The sequence below is a fragment of the Ischnura elegans genome, chromosome 2 (assembly GCF_921293095.1).
Source record: "Ischnura elegans chromosome 2, ioIscEleg1.1, whole genome shotgun sequence".
Classification (NCBI taxonomy): Eukaryota; Metazoa; Arthropoda; class Insecta; order Odonata; family Coenagrionidae; genus Ischnura; species Ischnura elegans.
Window position 1 is genome coordinate 60,266,634 of NC_060247.1, and position 25,600 is coordinate 60,292,233.

General features: G+C 40.1%; 2 protein-coding genes across 7 annotated transcripts in view; one reads left to right on the forward strand and one right to left on the reverse strand.

Moving 5' to 3' along the window:
* The window catches only part of LOC124153796 (DDB1- and CUL4-associated factor 10), an 83,414-nt gene that overhangs the window by 8,724 nt on the left and 49,090 nt on the right, over positions 1–25,600 (reverse strand). For 4 of the 6 annotated variants that reach the window (XM_046527161.1, XM_046527159.1, XM_046527160.1 and 1 more), the window contains 2 exons: positions 798–995; positions 394–565 (listed from right to left, as the gene is read on the reverse strand). In XM_046527161.1, the coding sequence (XP_046383117.1) occupies positions 394–565; positions 798–995 (370 nt within the window). Of the gene's footprint in view, positions 1–393; positions 566–797; positions 996–1,284; positions 1,399–1,533; positions 1,922–25,600 lie in introns of those variants that run through there. The other 2 variants (XR_006863765.1, XM_046527156.1) reach the window with 1 other exon arrangement.
* LOC124153797 overlaps positions 2,225–25,600 on the forward strand; it is a 29,262-nt gene continuing 5,886 nt past the window's right edge. The window contains exons 1-4 of the mRNA XM_046527162.1: positions 2,225–2,583; positions 6,798–7,001; positions 7,285–7,410; positions 12,245–12,427. Coding sequence (XP_046383118.1) covers positions 2,370–2,583; positions 6,798–7,001; positions 7,285–7,410; positions 12,245–12,427 — 727 coding nt within the window. The 5' untranslated portion in view covers positions 2,225–2,369. The remainder of the gene's footprint in view (positions 2,584–6,797; positions 7,002–7,284; positions 7,411–12,244; positions 12,428–25,600) is intronic.

Consider the following 25,600-nt stretch of genomic DNA (forward strand, 5'->3'; position numbering starts at 1 on the left):
AAAGAGAATAGTTCTGAAAAAGTCTCCATGAAATTCTCATTTAAAAAGAACTCCTTCATAGCTATATCAGCAAAATACCCAAATTTGAACACATGCTTATTTATTATTCATGCTCAATAGATATATTTCGTATTTTAAGGAAGGTGGCAATCATTTTAAAAATAATAGGGGCATTTATGGAATGATTCACTCCATACAAACTCTGAATAACACACAGTATCAGAAGTGCTGCTTTGATTTAAAGAAAAAGAAAAATCGAAATTTGACACCAAATGTATGAGCAGGCTTCTATGCACTGGCCAGCAAATCATCAATACTCCAAAATTTTCAGGAGAGACCAAAACCGAGGACTTTCCTACATTGACTTTGTTTGTTAATAAGAAACATAACTACCTTGAATCCATACAGGTCAAATGGTAAATTATGAAGATCAAGATCATGGATGATAATGAGATAACCACCAGTTGTGCATATGATCATTTTACTGGCATCTGGATTCAGACGTGTTCTCATAAGCCCATTGGTGTGAAATACTCGGTTGTAGAGGAAACCACTTTCAGTATAGCTGAAATGAGGGACAAAAACCTTAAGACCAAAAAGACAATCATACCACAAAGACAACCAATTAAATAAAGGTAACGTAAATTTTGAAAACGTAGACGCTTGATTACTGCTATTGGCAAGCGTCGCCAAAACATTTCTTAAAATTGCAATGCATGCAATCAGGGAGGCAGAGAGCGGCTTAAAACCTCCGAGAAAGGTAAATATTTGCGGAGCAAAATATTGCTGTAATTTACCTGTTTATATCCCAAGTATATATGGATCCATCAAAGCCTGAAGTAACAAGAAGATCCTCCCTCGACGAAAATTCTATATTCTTCACCCAGTTCGAGTGGCCATAAAGAGTGCGAATGCGAGACTTCAAATTGCGGGCATCCCAAAGTGCAACTGTGCTATCGTCACTGCAAGTCGCAAAAACTCGAGAATCCAGGAATCTAGAATTTAGAAAACAACGATCTGAAAATGAGCGTAGAGAAAGGTAAACACCTGTTTACGTCCTGGGACGTGATAGTTGATCTCCGTTTCCACTCGTTCAGCCAAAGATCCGAATATCGTCACTATGAGAACCACAGCAGTGATTCTTGTTATTGCTTACAAATACAAAAATTCTTCATCAAACAAGAAGCAAATAAACATTACCGGATGCAGGGAATAAGTTAATCAATTTTCCACTGGCACTAATGCTTCACAGAAATCAAATAACGGGTTGAAATCGCACATTACCTGACACAGTTGACACAATCACGATGTGCATTGTCAATGCTATGGATGAGGCGACGACAGAGAGGATCAAACATTAAAATACTCTTCTTCTCACAAGCTGCCACCAAGAGGGATCTACAATAAATAAACATACGTCTCTCAAATCCGCTCGATGTTCCAAAATCACACAACTAAAGCAATTATGAAAACAGGATACATCTCTATGATACCTAGATCCAGGATGAGAGTTATGTAAATGGAAAAACATACCCATCTTGTGAAAATTCGAGGTTAAAAACACCTCCATGATCGCGTTCTCTAACATCGTCTAAATGATTCCAAGACGAGCAAGGTAAGATAGATGAAAGTAACTTCTTTGAAAATTTATCCTCAAAGCCAATTGTCTTCTTATGACCCAACTCCCTTTGTCTCAGAGAATTCTGAATAGAAAACCTCTTTTGAAGACTTCTATAATCGGGCATGGCAACTACTAATACGATTATTAGAAATTTCTTACTACAGGAGTCAATTAGAATACACTAAACAAATTATAAGCCAGGTCTTCTAAGAACCACGCGCGGAACTAGACAATAAAAATTGTTAGGCAAATTTAAAATATCCACAACACACACGAAAACTGTATATCCATTGTGTCGAACTCGAACTGAACAATCGAACGCATTACAAACGATAGAGCCATCGAACGACTCGACTAATCGATTGAAAATCGCTATCGACGTACTTTTTTCGTCTTTGGCGCACGTTTCAAACCAGGGAAATTTTCAGCAATATACGATTTTGTGGTAGACGTACCACATGTTAGGGATACTGAAAATAACTTTAATTAAGTAAAATTTTGATAATATACATCTTAGATACGCATTTCCCGAATCCGGTAGCTTCTATAATGCCCGTAGAAGTATCCGTCTCAACATTATCAGAATTCGAGATAAGGAGAATCCAGATAAAAGACCAGTCAGCAACACAGTTACTCTTCGGTATTCGGCGGATGTAGATCATATTTGAACAAATTCTGTATGCTTTTGAAGACAAAATTTTCCTTGTGTCATAAGCTGCTACATTGACGACGAGGAAAATACCTATTCATGGCCACCCCTTTGCGGAGTTATATTTTTATAACTTTCGCAGTGTGCTGCATATCATTTGCCATACTCGTTACGTCTATATCTACGACATCATGGGTGCAGGCTAATTTGGTGTCGAGTGGGGGTGAAGATGAAGATGTAGTCAATTATGGGCTCTTCCTTGGAACATTACAAAACATCGGATTGAAAACGCCATACTACTACACCATTCACTGTAAGTACTTTATGATATCACTTGATTAAACTCCGAGGAACTTCCATGCTTTTGCGGTTATAATTGCGGATTTGAATCTATAACAGAAGGTATTTTTAGAGAACTAAGCCAAGGAGATAAAATCAATCTACACCCTCACTCAAATCTAGCATTGAAAATGTTCATGCTAACTCTCCAAAAAAAATTGTGTACACTCAGGAACCACCACCTTTTAATCGAACAAAGCAAGTTGAAGCATAAATTTACTGAATGGAAAATAAAATTACTTTCGATCAAAAAGACATCTCGGTATTGCCGTATTCTCCTGTGGGCTACATTATTACTTTTACTCTTTTATAGAGGACACATCACTCGCGCGCTACCTGTGTTTATGTTTTTATTTCGAGACGTGGGTATTATTTGTGAAAATCTTAGGCTATCGTCTTGAAGTCTTCAGGATATATCGTTTAGACTATATTTTTATAGGTAAAATTTTAACATATGAGATAAAGTGCAATCTTGACAAAGGTTTTCTTTGATTGCCCTGAAAATTTCGAGACGATAGCGTAAGGATTGAAGGAAGAATACCTTCGGGAAAAAATACATAACACAATCAATAAACAGAGAGTGATGCGTCCCCTTGATCACTTTAATTAACAATCTTTCCCCTCTAGTCCTCCTCTATGTTTTACTTTAACCCTATCTCTTACCATGTCATCCATAAAACCTGCTCTCGATCAGCATCTCCTTCAGCCGCCTGCTGTCTTATCTCTATCAGTTCCAAAAATTTTCCCCACGAATATTACAAAAAAGAGGATCCTCATGTACGCTTCTAAATGTGTTGTCACCAACCGCATATTTAAATGGGTTTAAAAAGTCGCCACTCGCGTCGCTGACGGACAAATTGATCCCACCTTCACGGAAATAAAGTATAATTAGGGGTGTCAAGCGAAATTTACATTCATCATTATTTAATTTATCAAATTAATAAGTCTTCAATGCTATTCCTCGTATTAGGAAATACCATACTGCAAAATATTGGAAAAAAAGTGGATCGCATTGCACTCATCTCCGCGTCGGGGACATTTTCGGCAACCGGTTAAAATGCGACCGAAGAAGAGGCAGAAACCAGCAATACAAGTGATGGGATTGGGCCTCCTTCATTTTGGTTGGTCCTACTTGACATACCACGCAGCGTAATTACTCGGTTGTTTTCCTCGCCCCTTCTCACCATTCCACCCGATTCCATTCTACTCCACATCCACTTCTGAGACACCTACAGCTGTTTTTATTCCACCTTCCATAAATCACGTTCCTGCACCATATTAAGTTAATCTTATGTATTTTATTTACATCTATACGAAGTATCCTACGGCTAGACGTGAAGCCTTAGCAAGATAAATACCACGGGGGATGGAGGCAGGGCCGGAACTCGGTGTTTTAACGGGGGGGACAAAGATGAGTTAGCCGCCCCCCTCTCCTGATCCTCTCTTGCTCCCTCGCTCCCCTCCCCACCACTAAAATATAATCAATCTTAAGCTACTATTTTGGGATGCGGTAATTGAAATAACACGCCGTATGATTTCACGACTCAAACATCCCTTCGTCTCGCTCACTATGGCCTCGTTCAGACCAAATTATGAGCACTCGAGACCAGATTCTGTAACTAAATAACAAAATACACAAATGTGAACACAAGAATCAATGAAAACGACATTTTAATTGGATTTACTCAATGATTAAGACATTTTTAATGTTGTTTTACATGTATTACATACTATAATAACTAAAAATTATTCGTTGTAATCGCCAGTTTGTTAAAGGATATTTTAAGAAGTTGTCACGTGCCACCTTGCTTTTCTTGTACACTGATGTGGAATTGCATTAGCAATACCATGGTAGACCAGGCATCATACACGCATTCTTGAGATTCATATTAGTAAATATCAATCAGTATATAATAAGCTATTTACTTCATCTTATGCTGGAATTATATAATAAAGCACTTATACTTTTCTCTAACCAATGCGCCAAGAATACTGTTCTACGTAGTCCCGCTCCAGAGAAAGGATTATTACCTACATAAAGTTCACAAAAAATCTCTTCCTTGCAATATGTACCTATGAAATTTGTGAAATAGGCGAATGACGGTATTTTTATTTATATATTACGCATTTTATGCCAATAATTCCAAAACAGAAAATGAAAACAGAATACAGGTAAGTTTGAATCTTTGATACGTGACGGTAATTAGGCATAGTATTTCGAATTCGTAATAATATATGTTAAATAGTTTAGAGTCATACATATATTATAATTCTTGAGCGATCTTCATAAGGGATTCAAACGGACATCCATATGGAGAAATAGGTGCAATGCTGAATTCAAAATCATGAGATACATTATTTTGGACCATCGTAAATTTATGCCTGTCAAAGGTTTCAAATACCTACTATCTACATGTGAATTCTAAACAAGCTGAAAAGGAGGATGACCCTAAATTTATGCGACCGATTCTCTCGAGACTTGAACTTATGCGTTAACAGAAAAAATTCATGTCAAGCAATAATAATCAAGTCACATGCTAAGTTTAAGAAATATTTATTTTCACTGATTATTCATATATGCAAGACAATGACATATTATGATATAAAAAAGCTATAATTGTGATTCTGCAATGTTCAGTAATGCGGGCGGCCCGCAATGTGCCCCCCCCCCCCAATAAGTATCCGCCACTGGATCTGAAGTAAACGGACTGGAAATCTGGATGAAGATAAAAGATTCCCCGTCAGCGCTTAAAATAGCTTTGATCATGCGATCGTTGACCATGATAAAGCAACCATCGATTGATTATGATAAAGCGATGACAAGAATTTATGAAGAGCTTCATGAATTAGACGCTTTTCACACGAACGTACTTCCCTGTATGCAAGCGCGGATCCAGAAGTCAAGTCCGGCCTTCCTTCCCTCTTCCTCTGAGCAATCAAATGCATATTTTTGATGAAACAATTTGACGAAAGTATCATTGGAATCAGTGAGAATTTTTTTATCCCTAAGCATTGGCGCAATTTGGCTTTACCTCGACAGCTTCGTTTTTGTCAATGAAAATATGAGAATTATTCAATTTAAATATTTTTAATCATAGCGACTCTGGTTTTGACAGTGCTGCAGTCATTCTTTGGGTATACATCTAAATACTACCCCGCAAGCCGCCTTAAAGGCGTGTGGCAGGGGGGGGGGGTTAGGACGCCGGCCATTAACACACAAAAATGAAGTGCCCCAACGATATTACAACTAGTATTTATTAAAGTTCTTTATGGTTAGGGGGAAAAACGAATTCCCACATCTACCCGTTCGGTAAAACATCTCTCTTAATGTATCACTTCTGTCGGACATGGAAATGTAGGGGAGCTCAAGTATTACGTTCCCCGTGTCGCTCTTAAAGATATCCATTCTCAATTGTTCAAGCAATCTAATTGTAAGCTAGCGCGCAGCCTCCGAGTCTCCAGCGGCTCCCAGCCTAATTCGCCGGGCAGCCTTCCTTTGTATTTTATTCAGTCTTTCCTTACCGGTTCTCATACCCTCGCTGTATATTCAAGGTGCGGTCGGACGAGAGCGAAATAGCACTTTATTTTACTTGAATTTTACATTAATATATTGTCTATCTACCTTCAATATAACCACGACTTAGTTGAAACCTGGGTAAATGTGATAAAAATATTATACAAATGTAATGAATTTGTTTTACTCTCATATTTAATTAACATGGAAGTAACGCGTGCCACCATCGTATATTTTTCGTCACTTATGGAGGTTGGTCAGAAAAACGAATCATATGTCTTTTTTATTAAATTATCAGGCTGTACTTTTTTAATCGATTTTCATCGAGTGACGGCTACCTAAAATATGCATATCTATACCTTTCCGCATTTTTAGACACGTCTTCATGGAGTAAGCTACGTAAGCAATTAAAAACCCTTGATTAATGATGGAATATTTACGACATTTTGACCAAAAACTAGTATTATGCTCGCAATACATAGAGATTCACGATAAAAAAATAACTTTGGCTTCTTTTACTTTTTTTAGCTTGCGTATGACTACATAATGGGTTTACCGCTGGCTGAAGTCCGCATTGAGTTCTAGTGATTTCATTGTACACAAAAAATTTCATTTCATAACCGTCACAACGAAATCATAATTTGTTCCAATAAAATTTATCTATTTTTTACCAGTGGCATGTATTCCAAAAGACAATGTTTGTGCCTGGAGTTGCCGGCAAAAGGCTGAGGAACGGGATGAGGAGATTCAAAATTTGTTCACGGTAGCAAACGCTTCGTTTGCATGTCCCCAGGAAACGAGGGAAAGGAGTACGGCGATCAAAAGGAGACCTTGGGATGTTTCTAAACATTCCATCATACAGCTCGTATCGCCCTTTGGTGAGTCACTGAGGGTTTATCTTTTCCATCTCTTATCAGAAGAAGCTTCAATATTTCCAAGAGGAAACGGAGAAAATGATAAATACGGCAAAATATTATGAAATTAAACTTGATTAGAAGATTTTATGAGCATTTTATTAATGGAATTTGAATGGACAAATGTATGATGGTTGACTAAATAATATTTTTTATAAAAAATTGCAAATATTGAATAGAGTTATTATTCTAGCGTTGGACATATATTTCATGTAAATAAGTGTTCTTTTCTATCTTTTGATTTCAGAGTCTTCTATAAATAAGTCTTGCTCCGAAAAACCATGCAATGGCTTATATGAGGTCTGCACTAATGGAACATGTCACTGCAACACAAATTCACAAGTATCTGAGGACAATACGACATGTATAGCGTGTAAGTTTTGATTCATATTTTAGTTTTAGGGTATGTGCTGTTGTGGCCCTTAATGACAATCAATATAACAGTCATCATCATGAGTCAAAAATTGTAAGGCTGGTTTGACTCAGGTCTCCATTCTGCTCTCCTGTGTAGTACCAGCCTCTCCGAAAGTAACACATTTCTTCTCTTTTACATTCTTAATAATCTGTCCTATATCATTCATTCGGGGCCGCCCATTGCCCTTCTTCCTGATACTTCATGATGTAGACAACTAAGTTGTCCCGTCCTCTCCAAAAGGGTTCCGTGAAATTTCTCTTTTCTCCCACTCTTCTAGCGCTTCCTCATTACTTATTTGGTCGATCCATTTTATCTCCATCATTCTTCGGTTGCACACTCTTGACTTCTCTGCAGCTGTCAACGTCCAAGGCTCGCTCCCATAAATCCACAAGTAGCATCTGATGAGTTATTTCCTAGCTTACATTTTTTATTCTTAGCTATAAGTAGATTCTTCCTTTTTTGCAGGAAGCCCTCTTCGTCTTCGTACAATTCTACTGGCTATTTCTTTTTTGCTTCGACCATCATTGATTATTTGGCTCCCTCCTTAAGCGTGCCAGATCCAACTGACCTCTCCCCCGTCCCTCCTACATCTACCCCCTCCCCAATTGTTGGCTACGGTATTGAATATTTATGATGATTTTGATGTATTAATTTTTGAACGCGCTTAATTGAAAAGGTCCGGGAATGATAGATCAAGAGTTCGTACAAACTTTGATTCAAAAGGTTTTGGTCGGCTTCCGGGTTTTTCTCCGCGTCGTTTCATTTTCATGAGGAGGGTTTCGCTGGCGTTTTAGCAAGAGTCATCAGGTTTATTCGCTTTCCAACGCCTGGAAGAAGCTCTCCGAAAACTGACCAATCAGGGCGCACCTGGGCAAAACCAAGGCCTATATAAGACGGTGAAGAACCTTCATCCCACACTTCAAACCTGAAGACGCCTGCTGCAACGCTGGCGAAACTGTCGTCTTGACGATGAATCGACGCGGAGGACAACCCGGAAGACTATCTGGGCCTACTGAACCACTCCGCGGAAGCCTCCATCAACATTTGGTTCGACAGACCAACTCAAGAAGCTGCGCTATCGTAGGGTTGGCATTATCTGCGTGGCTCAGATTTTTGCTTCCGCCCTAAGTTATCGCGGAATGTCTCGAGACTTCTTTTGCACCTCTAACGTGTGCATCTCGGCCTCAAGGTCATAATCGTGTATTTATCTCAATCCCGATAGGAGTAGGCCACATTCCAATCACTTAGGCAGTCATCAATTTTTCTTGTGTTAGAATGAAACACACTGTGGTCGAAACGTAAGTTCTTCTCTCCCAGAGAACTATTTCTGTTCTGATGTTATGGTGGCTGATCCTGCAAATTACAAACAAAGATATTGTGTTTTTTTTTTTATTTTACTTTAACAGCTCACAAAACGGGTTTAGATTACTATAAAATCATCAAGTACCTGAAATGTAGCAATAGAAACACGAGTTGTGAACTGTTGGAATAAAATTAGTGGGCGGTACGATGTCTTTGTTTATCATTCGACATGTTGTTCCACGATATCTCTCCACAAAAATTTGACTTTATGTGAATTATTGAGATACAGTGTTCATTCACTTTTGGCGTAGTTTCAAAATTTAGACTCATGCCTATTGCTGCCGCAAAAATATTTACTCACGTGCGTACCTTTTTCATTGAAGCACCTTTCTGCGCTAGTGGTGAGCCTATGGGATCTACGGCATAAAGTTATTCATGCACACATGGGGATGTAAAAAAATACATAAAGGAATATTAACTTAAAAACCAGTAAATAAAGGGTGGTAATGTCGCATGCTATGAATGCCGAGTTTGATGCCATTGAGCGTTAAATTTAGCCTCGTCATAGAGGATTGTATTATTTCCAATTGATAAAAACTGTGGTGCTGGTCTGAGGATAAATTAACAGTCATGAGATATACAATTATGGACGATGACTATTTTGATACTTTGCACTCACTCGCTCAATGTAAAAGTTACCACTAAAAAGGCACAATGGGTTGAAGCAATAGTAGATTCATCGTCATGACAACAGTTTCGCCGGCGTTGCAGCAGGCGTCTTCATGTTTGAAGTGTGGGATGGTGGTATGTCTCGCTGACAAACAGCTTTTATTTGTTGTTAATGGGTTCACCGATTTTTTCGCAATATTCTCTCTTCTTAACTTTCCCTTTTATAGGCTACCCCGGCCTAGATTTTTAAATAGAACTCTGTCCGTGTATGTTTGTCCAATGTACTCGTTTTGGTGGTTGCTTAGTTTTTGATAGACATTTCGCCCGTTTTTTCTAGTGTTGGGTAACATTTTTTGCAATGTTCCCTTATGTTTTGATTGTATGTTTTTGATTCCAGCTTTTTATGCATTTTTTTTTGTTTTTATATTCCTCTTTCCCCCATCTTGTATGTAGTATTGATCGTAAGCATTTTCTTTCCGTTATTTATATTTTCTCTCTGTCAATTTTACTGGCTAATCCAATCCATGATGGTGTAGCATACGTTATTGTAGGTCTAATGAATGTATTGTAAATAAAAACTCTCACCTCTGGGTACAAACTCTTGATCTATCATTCCCGGACTCTTTCAATTAAGCGCGGTCACATATTAATATATCAAAATCATCACAAATATACAAGGCCGTAGCCAACAATTGGGGAGGGGATAACCTGAGGAAGGTGCAGATGTAGGGGGACGGGGGAGAGGTCAGTTGGAGTTGGCATGCTTAAGGTTGTATCTTTCAAATATAAGATGAGGGTTATGAACCTCCCGCACACTAGGACCATGGAAATATAGCATGAAAAATATAACTATTTTTATACAGTGAACAGGAAATCTGTAAAAATTTAAATTATATTAACATTTAAAAACACCAAAGTTAGCTGTGGTTAATATGTACTCAAATTGCTTGCCTTTCCAAGAAAATATTAGTTCAATGCATTTTTAAATTTGCCGCTTAAGATGCTACTAAAATACATTTTTTTGATTGAACAATCCATCTTCCTACGCGTATCTGGAACTCTCGGCCATTCCTTGTTCGCGTCAGCGGAATTTTAAGGAAAAGTCGAAAAACAGTTAAAAGTAGTCATTGAACATGATATTCTTTTTTGTAACAGTTGTAGGTCACAATTCTGTTTTATTATGTGTCACCCATCCGTTAAGCGATGAAACTCCCACACGGCATGGGCGAGGTAAATATTTCGAAAGTTAACTTAATTAGAGTTTTGAGAACAATGGAAAAAGGCAGGCCTGTTCAAGAAATGTGGTGATATTTTACAATTTTCTCAGATCAAGTTCAAGTTTCCTGACTATTTCAGATTCTCCATATTTATTTTAAAAAATTATGAATAAAATACTCCAGTCACATTCATCTACTTGAAGATTTTGAAGTTATTAATCGGGCTCGGTTATGATGTGTAAATCCTATCAGAAAATAAAGTAAAACGATGTTTAAAATACTGAAATTCGAAACGATACACGCCAGAATGATATCGCATACTCCAAACAAGAATATTTTGACATTAACTGTTTATGAAATGCATTGGTAAACTCTTCAATTAAGGCAGCATTAAATAACATCATTTTGAGATCATACAAACTTTAATAATTGGTTATAGTATAATTATTGGTAGGATGATTTCTTTTCCTGGAGGAAATAATACCGAAACAACTAAAGCTTGCGTGATTTTACGAGCCCAGAATTTCATTCGGTATTTTTAAGGTAAACTCTTCAATTAAGGCAGCATTAAATAACATTCTTTTGAGATCATACAAACTTTAATGATTGGCGAGAATAAAATTATTGGTAGGATGATTTTTTTCCTGGAGGAAATAATACCGAAGCATCTAAGCTTGCTGATTTTACGAGCCCTTAATTTCATTCGGTATTGCTGAGGATCCAAGAAAAGTTATGTCATGCACTTGATGGTACTTGATGCATAATCGAGGGAAATATAAATAAAAAAAGTTGATAAATTTGATAAGTAATAAGAAAAGTTGATAAAAAATTTTAGTTAAATAATCGGTCATATCGAAGATTAAGACCGAAAAATCCACTCCAAACTCCATCTTTACACTATCTTCTTCCGCTTGAGTTGGGTTGGAATTCGGTTGAAGATGTCCACTACATCTTTAAATAACACTTAAAATACGAAACCTTTTAAACGATTGTGATTGATTACGAGACTCTTCTAATTTACGATTCTACGACAACTTTTGGCACTTAAGAAATAAATATAAAATTGGCATTCGCTTGAATAAAATTCCAAAATATTTTTGTATTTGTTTTTTCAATAGCTTGTTTCTAAAATCATCAACCCTAATGTATCTTCAGCTGTCGGGCGAATAGTAGCAAGGTGTCCATTGGTGATGACTTAAGACTTCTCTAAAAAAACGGGGGGGTTGAAATCTTCAAATACAACTACGCGACTAGTTTACAAGAAAAGTAAAAAGTAGGTACTGTCGAGCATTATTAATTGACGGCTTCCGTGGCTCTATCTCCTTGCTGTCAACCTGAAGGTCACGGGTTCATGTCCCGCCAATTGAGATTCCCATCCAGGGAATGGGTGGGTGTGGTTGACTACCCCGTTACTTCGCTGTTATAAACGGTTTAAAAGGCCCAACCTGAAGCTTTTTTTTGGAGGTATGCATTCAGGGCATTATTTCAACACTGTCGATAAACTCCGCGTAACACAAGCAAATAAACCCTCCTCTACTTAGCTGACCACATATTATCAAATCTTAAAAGCTGAATGCTCAATTGCTTTGTATTCCTTCCATTAGTACGCGGGGACATCGACAAGCAGTTCATCAACTTGGGCATTTGGTCTTCCACTCTGGCTTCCTTGATATTGGCTATCTTGTTCGCCGGCATCTCAGCCTTCATGGCCGTGGTCAACGTCGCAGCCAATCCAGTACGCACCATCGCCGCCATCCCAGGACTTTACCTATGGAACGGCCTGGCAGGTAATGAGCTCGTTCACCATTTAATTATTGATTGTGACAGGGATTAAAAACAAATACACTAGTATTTTTGTGTTTTTCGATCTGTCGTCAACGTATAGAGCAATTTGCGACGAAAAATAAGTGGCCTTAATCCTCTATAAGATAAGTAGATGGCGTCACGAACTCATGCCGAGGAGTTCACGATTCTTCAGCTACTCCTTGGTTTCGCGTGGTTCGATTTTGTTTCCGCTTTTGTGAGCGATTCTTTCCATCAGCGAAAGGTTCTCCCTTAACAAGTAAATGAATTTGAAATCTACTGACGTCCTCAATTTACGAAAATTGGGCGTAAACTTTCGCTTTTCCTCATTTGGAACTTATCAAAGAATCGCTTGATGGAGAAAATTTTTTTATCGCGACTTATCTTCCCCTTCCAACTATTCAAATATTTGAATTAATTTTGGGTCTGTGTGAACAATCCACTTTGGAATGGGAAAATCACTAATCAGTATTCATCAATTAGTCCCTCTTCACTGACCAGTCACCAGACGCGAAAAACCAACAAATCGAATTCATATTCTAAGGTGAAAAAATATCGCGAGTGTTTTCCTTCAATTCTCGTATATCCTCCTCCAGGTCATTTTCCATATAGAACAGCGAAAATTGTTTCTTTATTTTGATCTCCAAAATTACGGATTTATGTTAGTCAAGAGAGCAGAGCGCAAATGTCAGGTACTGAGTTGATTTAATACCAAAAACTTCAAGAGTAAATATAGACAATAATATAGATAATAACGGTAAAGGCGCAGTAACAAAAAGCCGAGGATAATATTGAAACCCCAACTTCAGAATTATTATCGGAAATGTAGAAAGTTTAAAATTTAAACACTAATAAATAAATGCTCTAAGAGTCGTGATACTTTTCCTTTTTCCTGAGCATTAAATACCATGGAAATGAAATATTCAATCGCTATAAAATACATGAAAATAAACACTATCGTCGTATTCATCCGCTTTGAAATCTTTTCTCTGGCTTGTAAGCCAAAACTTCCCAAATTCAAAACAATTGCCGCAGCGGATGCAGAATTTCTAACCTTTCAAAATAGCGAAAATTCTTTTTTGTTCGTTTTTCTCGACTTGGCGCTCGTAATTTCCGGGGGAATTTATCGGATTGACGCTATTTTGGCTTTAAAAAAACTAGATAAAAGTTAATCAAAATTTCAAATTCGCAAGAAAAAATACCGTGAAAAGTGAGAATTTTACAGCTTTTAAAATTTAATAATGGACTATAGTTCTATCATCTATGCAGTGAATTTGCTCCTTAAAACTGCATTGAAATCTAAAAACCTCTAAAATAACCTTTTCAAATAACCCTTTCAAAAAAGTATCAGGTTCTCTTTTACCTTTTGACACCTTTATTTTATTTATTTTTTATTAAATCTTTGTATACTGAGTATGATGTAAATAAAGCAAATAATGAAAACGTAGAATGTTACTATTAACATTAAAACTTTGGCAAAATAATGTGACAATGATACATTTTTTATTACACCTTTAACATACGCTTCACGATAGACGCGAGCGTTGTGGGGGCCCCCTAAGCTCGGGGCTCTCGGCGATTGCTGACCAGCCGACCTCGCCACATCGCCCCTGGGCTACAGCCTTGCACGTCTCGTCACCATTATGTTCCTCTCATTTCCTCCACTCACTTCCTTGCCCTTGTCCTTGTCCACAAAATTTCCCACCTCTACTTTTAACCTTCAATAATGAATTCTCTTTTGGCTCCTTATCCCGTTCTATCCGATCACGAAACGTGTTGACGGGCATTACATAACGAACAAGCACCTGATGGGCAAATGAATATTTTCAGAGGGTGGTTTGAAAAGTTCTCGGAATCACCACGAGTTGTCAGCACTAGTGCAACGAACTTTTCACGTGATATTCATAGGACTGTAAACACATCCCACGTCAATGCTCCTGGAAAAGAACTGTGCCGGTGACGTGACTTTTTTTTTGTTCCCGCATAGTGATTTGCGAAGATGGAAAAAATCGAGAATCGTGCAGTGATTAAGTACTTCGTAAAAATAGGTATGAAACCACATTCATGCCGATTTCCAGAATACACAAGGGGACTCTGCTCCTTCATAGTCAACTCTTGCCAAGAGGACAAAAATATTTAAATTTGGTCGGGGGAGCTTAGACGATGGTCCGCGCAAAGGTCGGCCAAGAAGTATCACTACTCCAGAAATCATTGCAAAGGTGCACAAAACGGTAATGGAGGATCGCCGATTGAAAGTGTGTGAAACTGCTCTTGCTTGCCAGATGTCATATAAAAGGGTATATTCTATTTTAACGGAAAAATTAGAAATGAAAAAAATATCTGCAAGATGACTGCCGCGACTCTTGACGCTGGATCAAAAACGCATGGGAATGGACATATCGGAACAATGTTTGACCTGTTTTACGGAAAACGAACAAGTTTTTTTGCACCAGTTTGTGACCAAAGATGAAACTTGAGTCCATTATTATTCCCCAGAGACAAAAACCCAGCCAAAGCTGTGGAAACATGATGATTATCCACCACCAAAGAAATTAAAGACAATTCTTTTGACTGGAAAGGTCATGGCGTCAGTGTTCTGGGATGTGAAGGGGATTCTGTGTATAGATTATCTCCCCACTAGGCAAACAATTACTAGAGGATACTATGCTAATCTTTTGGACTAATTGCAACAACATATAAGCGAAAAAAGACCAGGTTTAGCAAGGAAGAAAGTCATATTTCATCAATACAATGCGCGCCTACACATATGTGCTGTCGCCATGGCAAAATAACACGAACTATGGTATTAATTGTTACCACTTCCGCTTTATTCACCTGATGTGCCTCCGTCTTCCATCTCTTCCCAAAACTGAAATTTTTTGATAGTGGACGTAGTGGATAAAATGATTTACTTCAAATGAAGAACTGATAGCTGTAGTTGACAACTATTTTGCAGGCCTCGAGAAATCTCATTTTCTAGATGGGATCAGGGCACTAGAATATCGTTGGACCAAATGTAGTAATCTACAAGGAGACTATAATGAAACATAAAATAAGTTTCAGCGATGTACCTCACGGAAATACCCCACGGAAAGTTAATAATAAAACTGAAATCTTATGGTCTAGACGAAGATGTCATTTCCTGGATTAGTGAATTTTTGAGCGACCGCGTCCAAAGAGTAGTATTAGACGGTGCAGTCTCCAATGAGGTTAGAGTCACCTCTGGCGTTCTCAGGGTAGTGTCATTGGCCCACTCCTATTCCTTCTTTATATAAAAGACATTGGCGAAGTAGTACACAGTAAGTTACGATTATTTGCAGACGACGCTGTAGTTTACAGAGAAATCCGTTCCAGCAAAGATATTGATGAACTAACGAATGACCTTGCTGCTATCCAAGCTTGGTGCGATGCTTGGCAGTTAGAATTAAATTTGGAAAAATGCGTCGTAATGAATTTCTGGAAGAAGAGTAACTCCCTACAGCGTAAATGTTTCTAATTCCTTTTCCCATTAATTTGTGTCCTTTACTATTCCTGGTTTTTCTCTCATTAGAGTAATATTAGCACCCCTTAGAAAGTGTTACTCTGTTCATTTTTTCGTCGTATGAGGGTGAAGGTTCTATGGAATGCTTTTGTTTTTCATGCAAGGAAGTGCAATTCCTCCGTGCTTCATCGCTGCCAATAGCTGCAAAATCTCAAGGCTTAACAGGGTTACTCATTCTTTATGGGAGCGTAGATCGAAGTATATGCATAAATGCATTAGTAAATTTGGAGGAAATGTTTCCTCAGACGACGTGTAACAAATCATCCGTCCCAGCAGAGATATATATAGATGAACTAACGAATGACCTTGCTGCTATCCAAGCGTGGTGCGATGCTTGGCAGTTAGAATTAAATTTGGAAAAAATGCGTCGTAATGAATTTCTTGAAGAAGAATAACTTCCTACAACGTAGCTATATAATTCGGGGTACCCAAGTAGAGACTGTTGAATCCCTGAAATATCTATGAGTTAGACTCAATAATGATCTATCGTGGAATAAACATATTCGAGAAATAACCGGTCAAGCTTATTGTAAAATGGGTTTTGTTAAAAGAATATTAGGAAAGTGCGACGACAAAGTGAGAGAAATTAGGTACTTTTCCCTCGTTAGACCACATTTGGAATACGCTGCCAGTGTTTGGGACCCTAATGATTGGAAAATAGGCAAAATCTTTTAGACAAATTCAAAAGCAGTGTCTTTTCTGACGAAGTTAACCATATCTTACGGTCGCCAACATACTACGGAAGATCAGATCATATAAATAAAATAAGAGAGATAGATTGTAGAACAGACAGATTCAGAATGTCATTTTTTTCAGGATCTATAAGAGATTATAACAGCAGCGATAGAACTCATAAATAGATTGAATGACTTGTGGTGTAGCCAACTAACCTATGTAAAACTTAATGCATGTTTCTTAATTTTATTTTTATTTCTAACAGCATATAGTAGTATAATTTGTTGCATGTTGGAGTCCAAATGCATGCTGGTTATTGATCACCCCCTGCCAAACACCCTAGAAATGGCTCGCAGGGTATTATGTAGATGTTACGTTTACCAACGCACTGTGACGTGATCACGAGAAGAAACTAAAAGAAATAGACTGCAAAGCAGATAGATGTAGAACCTCTTCTCTTATGCCCTCTCATCATGCCTGCATGAGCAGTGGGCAAGTTTTTCCTTTGCATGAATTGAGAATGCCATTGTTCAGCGTGGAGCGAGAGGCCTTTCCTACCCCACCCCAAAGTTGCTGGATGCAGCGTTGCCAAGTCAGAAGGGGACTTTTATCGCAGATTGGATAAAATTCTTAAAAATCATCGTAGAAAGACGATAAAAAAACGCCCGTATTCCTGGTGTGATCAAGAAGACGATAAAGTCAATAAATTGTAGATAGCACTAAAAGTATTTTAAAATGCAAAATGTAGTACACGTGGCCCAGATGGGTGGGGGCCCTCCCGGTGTTTTGGGTCCATCCCTCGCGAGCTCGGGTCCCCGAAAAGGGTCGGATTAGGCTCGAAGTCGAGGTTGAACCCTCATTAGCGCAACTGACCGTCGGTCGTCCCCACGAGAGCGACATTAACCACCTTTTCTTTAAACTCTTACACAACGATCCTCTCAGAAGCTCCTTCCTGTTCATGAACGCCTCCTTCGCTAATGCTATTCTCTTCCTGATGTCCTTACTACTGTATCCGTTTTCCTCTAAGGTACTGCCTAAATAGTTGAATTGTTCAACCTGCTCAAATTTTTCACCACCCACCTTTATCTTAAGTCTCACATTCCTCGCTCGTGATGCTTTACAAAACCGCATAACCTTAGTTTTCTTGTGATTAATCCTCATCCCATACTCCTCGCAACGTTCGTATAACGCATCCACTAGAGCCTGAAGCCCCCTCGCTGACTGGCTGATCAACGCCTGGTCATTCGCGAATCTCACTGATTTGAACATCATTCCTCCCACTTTTATCCCAGCTTCTAACTCATCCCACGCTTCCCTTACCATCTCCTCAGCGTACACGTTAAAGAGCAGCGGCGATAGAGGACAGCATTGCCTCACACCTCGGCCAATGCTTGCCCACCCAGATTCTCCGCCCGCTACCCTCACTTGCGCCGTCTGGGCCATATAAAGATTACGAATCAGTCGTCTATCCCTCCAATCTACACCTATTCTCTTCAGAATATCCATCAACTTTACCCAGTTCACCCTATCAAACGCTTTTTCAAAATCCACGAAACACGCATATACGTCCTGGTCATATTCTAGGTTCCTCTCGACGAGGGACCTCATTATTGCTATTGCATCACGAGTTGACTTCCCTTTTCTGAAACCAAATTGATCTTCGCCCAAATACTCGTTTACCCTCGCCTCCATTCGTCTGTTCAATATCCTCAGCACCACTTTCGCCGCATGCGATATTAAGCTGATAGTCCTATAATCTCCGCATTCCACAGCTTTCTTCTTTTTCGGAAGCGGAATTAAAACCGTCTTTACGAAATCTTCCGGCCAACATCCCTCCTCATAGATCCTGCGCACTAGTTCGAAAAACCTTTTCTTACTATCCTTCCCTAGATTCTTCAGAAGCTCACACGGGATATTGTCCTCGCCTACTGCTTTCCTAGCCTTCATATCACGAAGTGCTCTCTCTATTTCCGAATCTAATATCTCCGGCCCAAGGTTATCCTCCTCCACTGCACTTTCCTCCTCTAGAGTCAATCTCTCTGGTCTGTTCATTCCGTCATACAGGTCCTCCACGTATTCCTTCCATCTACTCTGTACCTCTTCTCGCTCGGTTAGCATCCTCCCATCTTTAGCCTTAATTTTAGACATGGCTTGTCCTCTTTTGCCACCCGATAGCGATTTAACTTTGACGTACAACGCGCCTACTTCTCCATCCTTCTGGAACTTTTCCATTTCCTCGCACTGTCCTTTCCACCAAGCCTCCCTTGCCCTCTAAGTTTCACGTCGTAATCGATTATTCAGTTCCCTGTACATTCTTTTTCCCTGTTCTGTGTCCACGTTCTTCCACTTCCTCCTCTCCTCCATTTCCCTTATCATGTTCTCCGTTATCCACGGCTTCTTTATCCTTCTACTGTCAACGTAACCAATTGACTTCTCCGCCGCTTTGACTATTCCCGTTTTAATTTTTTCCCATCTTTCCTCAACAGTCTTAGTACTTTCAATCTCTCGTATACTAATGTCCACTAGTTCCTGATATTCTCTCCTCACACTCCCCTTCAGGGCTTCTACGTTCCATTTCCTCGCCTTCCTAACTTTCATAAGTCTTTTGAATCTTACGTTGCATTTCATGAGCACTAGATTGTGGTCCGAATCCGCATCCGCTGCGGGGAAGCTGCGCGAGTTTTTCACACTATTCCTAAACCTCTGTCTTACCATAATGTAGTCTATTTGATATCTCCCCACATCCCCTGGACTTTTCCATGTGTACCTTTGCCCTTTATGATGATTGAACCACGTGTTTGTGATGAATAATTTGTTTCTCCTACAAAATTCTGCTGCTTTCTCACCCCTGTCGTTTCGTCTTCCTAGACCAAAATCTCCTATTTCGTGCCCATCCCTCCCTTGCCCCACTGAGGCATTCCAGTCCCCCATCACTACCAGATTTTTCTTACCCGGCGTGTCTCTAATTATTTCCTCGAGCTGTTCATACACCTCATCTACTTCTTCTTCCCTATGATTGCTAGTGGGCATGTAAACTTGGGCCACCACAAGGTTGGTGTGCCGCGCCTCAATTTCTACCACCAGAATCCTATCGCTTACCTGGTCTATACCTACCACACGCTTACCCATCTTCCCGTTTAGCACTAAAGCTACCCCCCGCTGGCTTTCTTCCCCTCCACTATATATAACCCTATACCCATCACTCCAATAGTCCCCGCCATCCCTCCACTCACCTCGCATAATCCTAAGATATTTCCCTTTTGATATTTTCTAACTTCCCCGCCCTCATCATAGTTCTCACATTCCATGTCCCTATATTCATCGATGCGTTCTTCTTCTCCATCCTCTTGGTCTTCTTGTCCTGCCCCTGGAATGCTACTGCTGATGCTGAAAAAGATGATGATGATATGTCTCTGCAAGGATTTCGCATGATACGGACCCCGAGGACCTTGCCGATCTCGTTGCCGCCTACGACACCCGCCCTTAAGGGCTGGGTCTCGCGATTCCATCCGAGGCTAGTTTGATCAAACTCCATGTTTTCAGGGAAGAGATAGTTGGTAGGGTTTCCCACTTCCATTCCAACAGTGTTTTTTACGTGACACCATCACGTGGACTACCTTTCGTCTGGCTCCTACCCTTCGACCTCTCTGGCATGGGTGGCCCTAAAGGCAATAATTGCGAATTAATCCCGCCAGCGCAGCTCTTACGGTCATAGGAACGCGCAAGCCTTTCCACCACGACAAGGTTGTAGCCCAAGGGAAAGGAATATAATGACATCTACATCTACATCTACAAATTACCCTGCGAGCCACCTCTAGGGTGTTTGGCAGGGGGTGATCAATCACCAGCATGCAGCATGCATTTGGACTCCCACATGCACACCACACCGTCCAAGAAACGTCCCGTATAATAACAAACTATACTACTATATGCTGTTAGAAATAGAATATAGAATAGAAATTCAGAAACATGCAGTAAGTTTTACATAGGTTAGTAGGCTACACTACAAGTCATGCAATCTATTTACGCGTTCTATTGCTGCCGTTCTAATCTCTTATTGATCGTGGAAAAAATGACATTCGGAATCTGTCTGTTCTGCAATCTATCTCTCTTATTTTATTTACATGATCTGATCTTCCGTAGTACGTTGGCGTCCGCAAGATATGGTTAACTTCGTCAGAAAAGACACTGCTCTTGAATTTATCTAAAAGGTTTAGTCTATTTTTCAATCTACGGTCAGACAGAGATTCCCATCCGAGTTTATCTAGGAGGTCAGTTACACTAACAAGACTATCGTAACGACCTTTCACATACCTGGCAGCTCTTCTTTGCACGCGTTCTAACTCTGTTATTAAGCCTTTTTCATGAGGGTCCCAAACACTGGCAGCGTATTCCAAATGTGGTCTAACGAGGGAAAAGTAGCTAATTTCTCTCACTTTGTCGTCGCACTTTCCTAATATTCTTTTAACAAAACCCATTTTACGATTAGCTTGACCGGTTATTTCTCGAATATGTTTATTCCACGATAGATCATTATTGAGTCTAACCCCTAGATATTTCACGGATTCAACTGCCTTTAACTGGGTGCCCCGAATGAGATAGTTACGCTGTAGGGAGTTATTCTTCTTCCAGAAATTCATTACGACGCATTTTTCCAAATTTAATTCTAACTGCCAAGCATCGCACCAAGCTTGGATAGCAGCAAGGTCATTCGTTAGTTCATCAATATCTTTGCTGGAACGGATTTCTCTGTAAACTACAGCGTCGTCTGCAAATAATCGTAACTTACTCTGCACTACTTCGCCAATGTCGTTTATATAAAGAAGGAATAGGAGTGGGCCAATGACACTACCCTGAGGAACGCCAGAAGTCACTCTAACCTCATTGGAGACTGCACCGTCTAATACTACTCTTTGGACGCGGTCGCTCAAAAATTCTCTAATCCAGGAAATGACATCTTCGTCTAGACCATAAGATTTCAGTTTTATTATTAACTTTCCGTGGGGTACTTTATCAAATGCCTTTTTGAAATCAAGAAAAATCGCGTCTACTGGAATGTTGTTTTCCCCGGAGACTAAAATATCGTGGGCGAAAAGCGCTAACTGAGTTTCGCACGATCTGCTTTTCCTGAATCCATGTTGATTTCCCATTAATAAGTTTTGCGCGTCTAGGTGTTTCATTACCGAGCTGACTACGATGTGTTCAAGGACTTTGCAAGAGATGGACGTTAAAGATATCGGCCTGTAATTAGATGGCTGTTCCTTGTCTCCACTTTTAAATATAGGCGTTACATTAGCGATTTTCCAGTCATTAGGTACTTCGTGTTGCTTGATGGATTTACTGAATATTAACTGCAAGTAGGGGGCAATTTCTGAGGCTAGTTCTTTATATACGCGAGAAGGGATTTCGTCTGGACCAGGTGATTTATTTGGACTAAGCGATTTCAATATATTTTCTATTCCGAGCGTACTAATGTCAATAGCTGGCATCTTATGTAGACAGGGATTGTCATCGGTCTCGGGTGAGTTTTCGGAAGGCTCCGTGAACACGCTCTTAAAGTAGGAATTTAATAAATTGGCTTTATCGTAACTGCTTGTCAACACATCTCCATTGTCGTTTCTCAGCGAACATACGGTAGATCGTTTACCTTGAACTTCCCTAACATATGACCAAAATGCTTTTGGGTTATCCTGTAACTGCTCTACTAGTGTTTTTCTTTTAAAATTCGTGAACGCATTCCTGAACGCTTCCTTCGTGGCGGCTTTAGTCATCCTATATTTTTTAATTATTAGCTCGCGTTCATTAGCGGATAAATCCGTGCTGACTTTTTTCATTTTAGCATTACACGCTCTCTGTCGCCTAAATGATTTTCTCACTTCCGCGTCGTACCATCTCGGTTCGCTGCCTTCTTTTACTATTTTACTAGGGATGTAGCTATTTATTCCCGAAGTTACGAGCGAAAGAAAAGCTTTCCAAGTATTCTCTACATTTAACTTTAATACTGATTCTTGAAACTCGGGGAAAGCATTTTTCATATGACTCTTAAACCCATCAAAATTAGCTCTTTTAAAAATGAAAACTTTACGCTCTTTTTTAAAGTTTACAGCGGTATTTAGAGAAAACTTTGCAGTTACTACCCTATGGTCACTTATTCCTTCGACAGTGCCAACGTTTATTACCTGATGTGGTATATTTGTCGCTAATAAATCAAGAATATTTTCTCCTCTGTTTGGTGCGGATGCTATTTGAAACAATGAATTAGATGTGAAAGTGTGTAATAAAGCCTCGCAGATCACTTTATCCCTCCCACCAGGAATGAAGCTATAAGTCTCCCAATCTATAGAAGGTACGTTGAAATCTCCACCCACAATCAAGTTTCTTTCCGGATATTTTGATGCTACGCTGTTTATTTGATTTTGAAAATCCAACATTGACGTTATATCTGAGTTAGGTGGTCTGTAATACGAACATAATAAAATAGTTTTGAATTTAGGACATTTAATTAAACACCACACAGATTCAACGCTGGTCTCAGTTACGGTTATCGCTTGGCTGACGATTGAATTCTTTACAGCTATAAAAACTCCGCCCCCAACTCGATTAATTCTATCTTTCCGATAAACAGTGAACGATTTTGGGAAGATCTCATTGTCTGAATCATCATCTGTTAGCCAACTTTCTGTTCCAAAAATGACGTTACACTTCGTACTATGAATTAAATGGTGGAATTCGGGAATCTTATTTCTTAAACTACGGCAATTAACCACAGCCACGATTAAAACTTCGGAAGTAGTAATATTGCGATTCGGGAATAATTCTGATTTGCTTTTGTCGAATAGACTATTCACAGGCTCTATACCGCTGATAAATGGAAATGCATGTCTTATTGTCACACTATCAAAATGACTTGAGCCTTGACTGCCTTTGAACGTGTTGCTCGACTGACGCTTCTCGTGCTTAAATGTAATACCTGAAACGCTGATTTTTCTCTCTACTTCTCTATTCTCATTTCTGGAAGAATCTTTGTCTGTGAAAAGTTTTGAACTTACCCCTTTATTTTTCAACCCACTAATATATATACACTCTGCCCTACTCTCTACTCTAAAAAAGACCTACAGTGCTCAAATATGCTACTCGCTACACGACTAGCCGACTCGGCCGTGTAATGGACTCCCGAACGGTTCAGAGGGATCCGACACGATCGGATTGCCGGCCTAAGGTCCACGAAGGAGGCTCCGATGTCCGTGCAGAAACGACGCAGCCTCTGGTTTATGCCTTCCACTCGGCTCCAAACCAGAGAACCACGATCGATCCTCGGGACAAGACTACAAATCGAAAGCTCAATGCCGACTCCAATGGTCCCACCCACCCGCTTCACTTCGGAATTCAGATCCCGGAGGGAATCTAGAATTTCCTCAGATCCACGGAAGGTGGCATCATTGACGCCGACATGAGCCACGACCCGCAGTCTGGAGCACTTCGTGCCCCGTACCGCCGCACCAACCGCCTGCGTCACCTGAGGAACACCGCCACCAGGGATGCACCATGACGTTACACGGTCGCTTACACCCTCGCGGTCTGCCCTCTCCCGTAACGGGACCATCACACGACGGACATTGCTACTCCCTAACACTATGATCCCCCCCTTCCCACTCTGACGCCCCTTCCTAGGTGCCGGTTTCGGGGTAGGAGTAGGCACGTCAGGCACCTCGGAGTTTCCATCCGACAGCAACTGGTACCTGTTCGAGACGGGGACGGGATTTGCCTCAGCATCCCCCAAACCCCGTCTTAGAGTGACACTACCACCGTCCCTCCGAGACACGACCCTCCAAAACTCAGATTTACGGGGTGACGTGACCCCGTCATCGAGAGATGGACCTCGAGGAAGGCTCTCGATCGACCAGCCGCTATTTGCAATCGGGCGAACCCGTGCAGCCCCTGTGGCACGGCGACCTTTCGAAGAACCACCCCTCGGACCATTCCCCTCAGCGGTATCAGCCACCCTTTCAAACTGGGCCCGAAGTTCCCGCACCATCGTCTCCAACGCGGTAATGCGGTCTCCGAGAGCCTCGCATTCACCGGCGTTTTCAACTCCGGCAACGGGTGACCTATTCGAAGGCATCCTATCACTATCGCAACTTTGGATTTCAGAAAAGCTTACCTGACGGGAGATACGCTTAATAGATATTTGAGAGAGTAAAACAAACCGATAAACTTACTAGCTTGTCTCTTTTTAATAGATATTTACGCTTAATAGATATTTGAGAGAGAGTAAATGAATAATAATGCGTATTTTTCGGTGGAATTTACAATGTTTAAATCCCCTATTACGAAAATTTTGGAAAAATGACATGCCTACAAATACATTTACATAATTTTAGCACTTAAAATTTGGGTTTCATTAAAACGTTACGTTAAAATTTACGAAACCCCTTTTACGTCGCGTTTATTTTTTCATTTCTCTGAGGCTTAGGGAGGGGATCTATCCCCCTCAACCCCCCATCGTTACGCTACTACGGTGGGGTGGTGGGAGGGAGATTGCCCTTCGCCCATCCTCTCTCATTCCCACCCAGAGCATATTCCTAGTTACGCCACTGCCCTATGTAATTCATTTGGGGTCGTCACGTGCTCTTCCTCTCGGTGGTCGTGGCTCTTCTCCCCGTCCACCTGTCCTTCAACGTTTGTTTTCATCAGGCCACCATGAATTATAACATGGCCAACTAAGTTTTTCCCTCTTCTCCTCAGGGTTTTGAGAAGAATTTCTTTTTCCCTCCCTTCTCAGTACTTCCCCATTACTTACTCGGTCGATTCATTTTATCTTCTTCATCCTTCGGTAGCACCACATTTCGAATGCTACGGCTCTTGATTCCACACGTGCTCTCATGGTGTTCTTGGCCTGAGCATGGGAAAATTGGTAATCGTTAGATTATGTATGCCATTT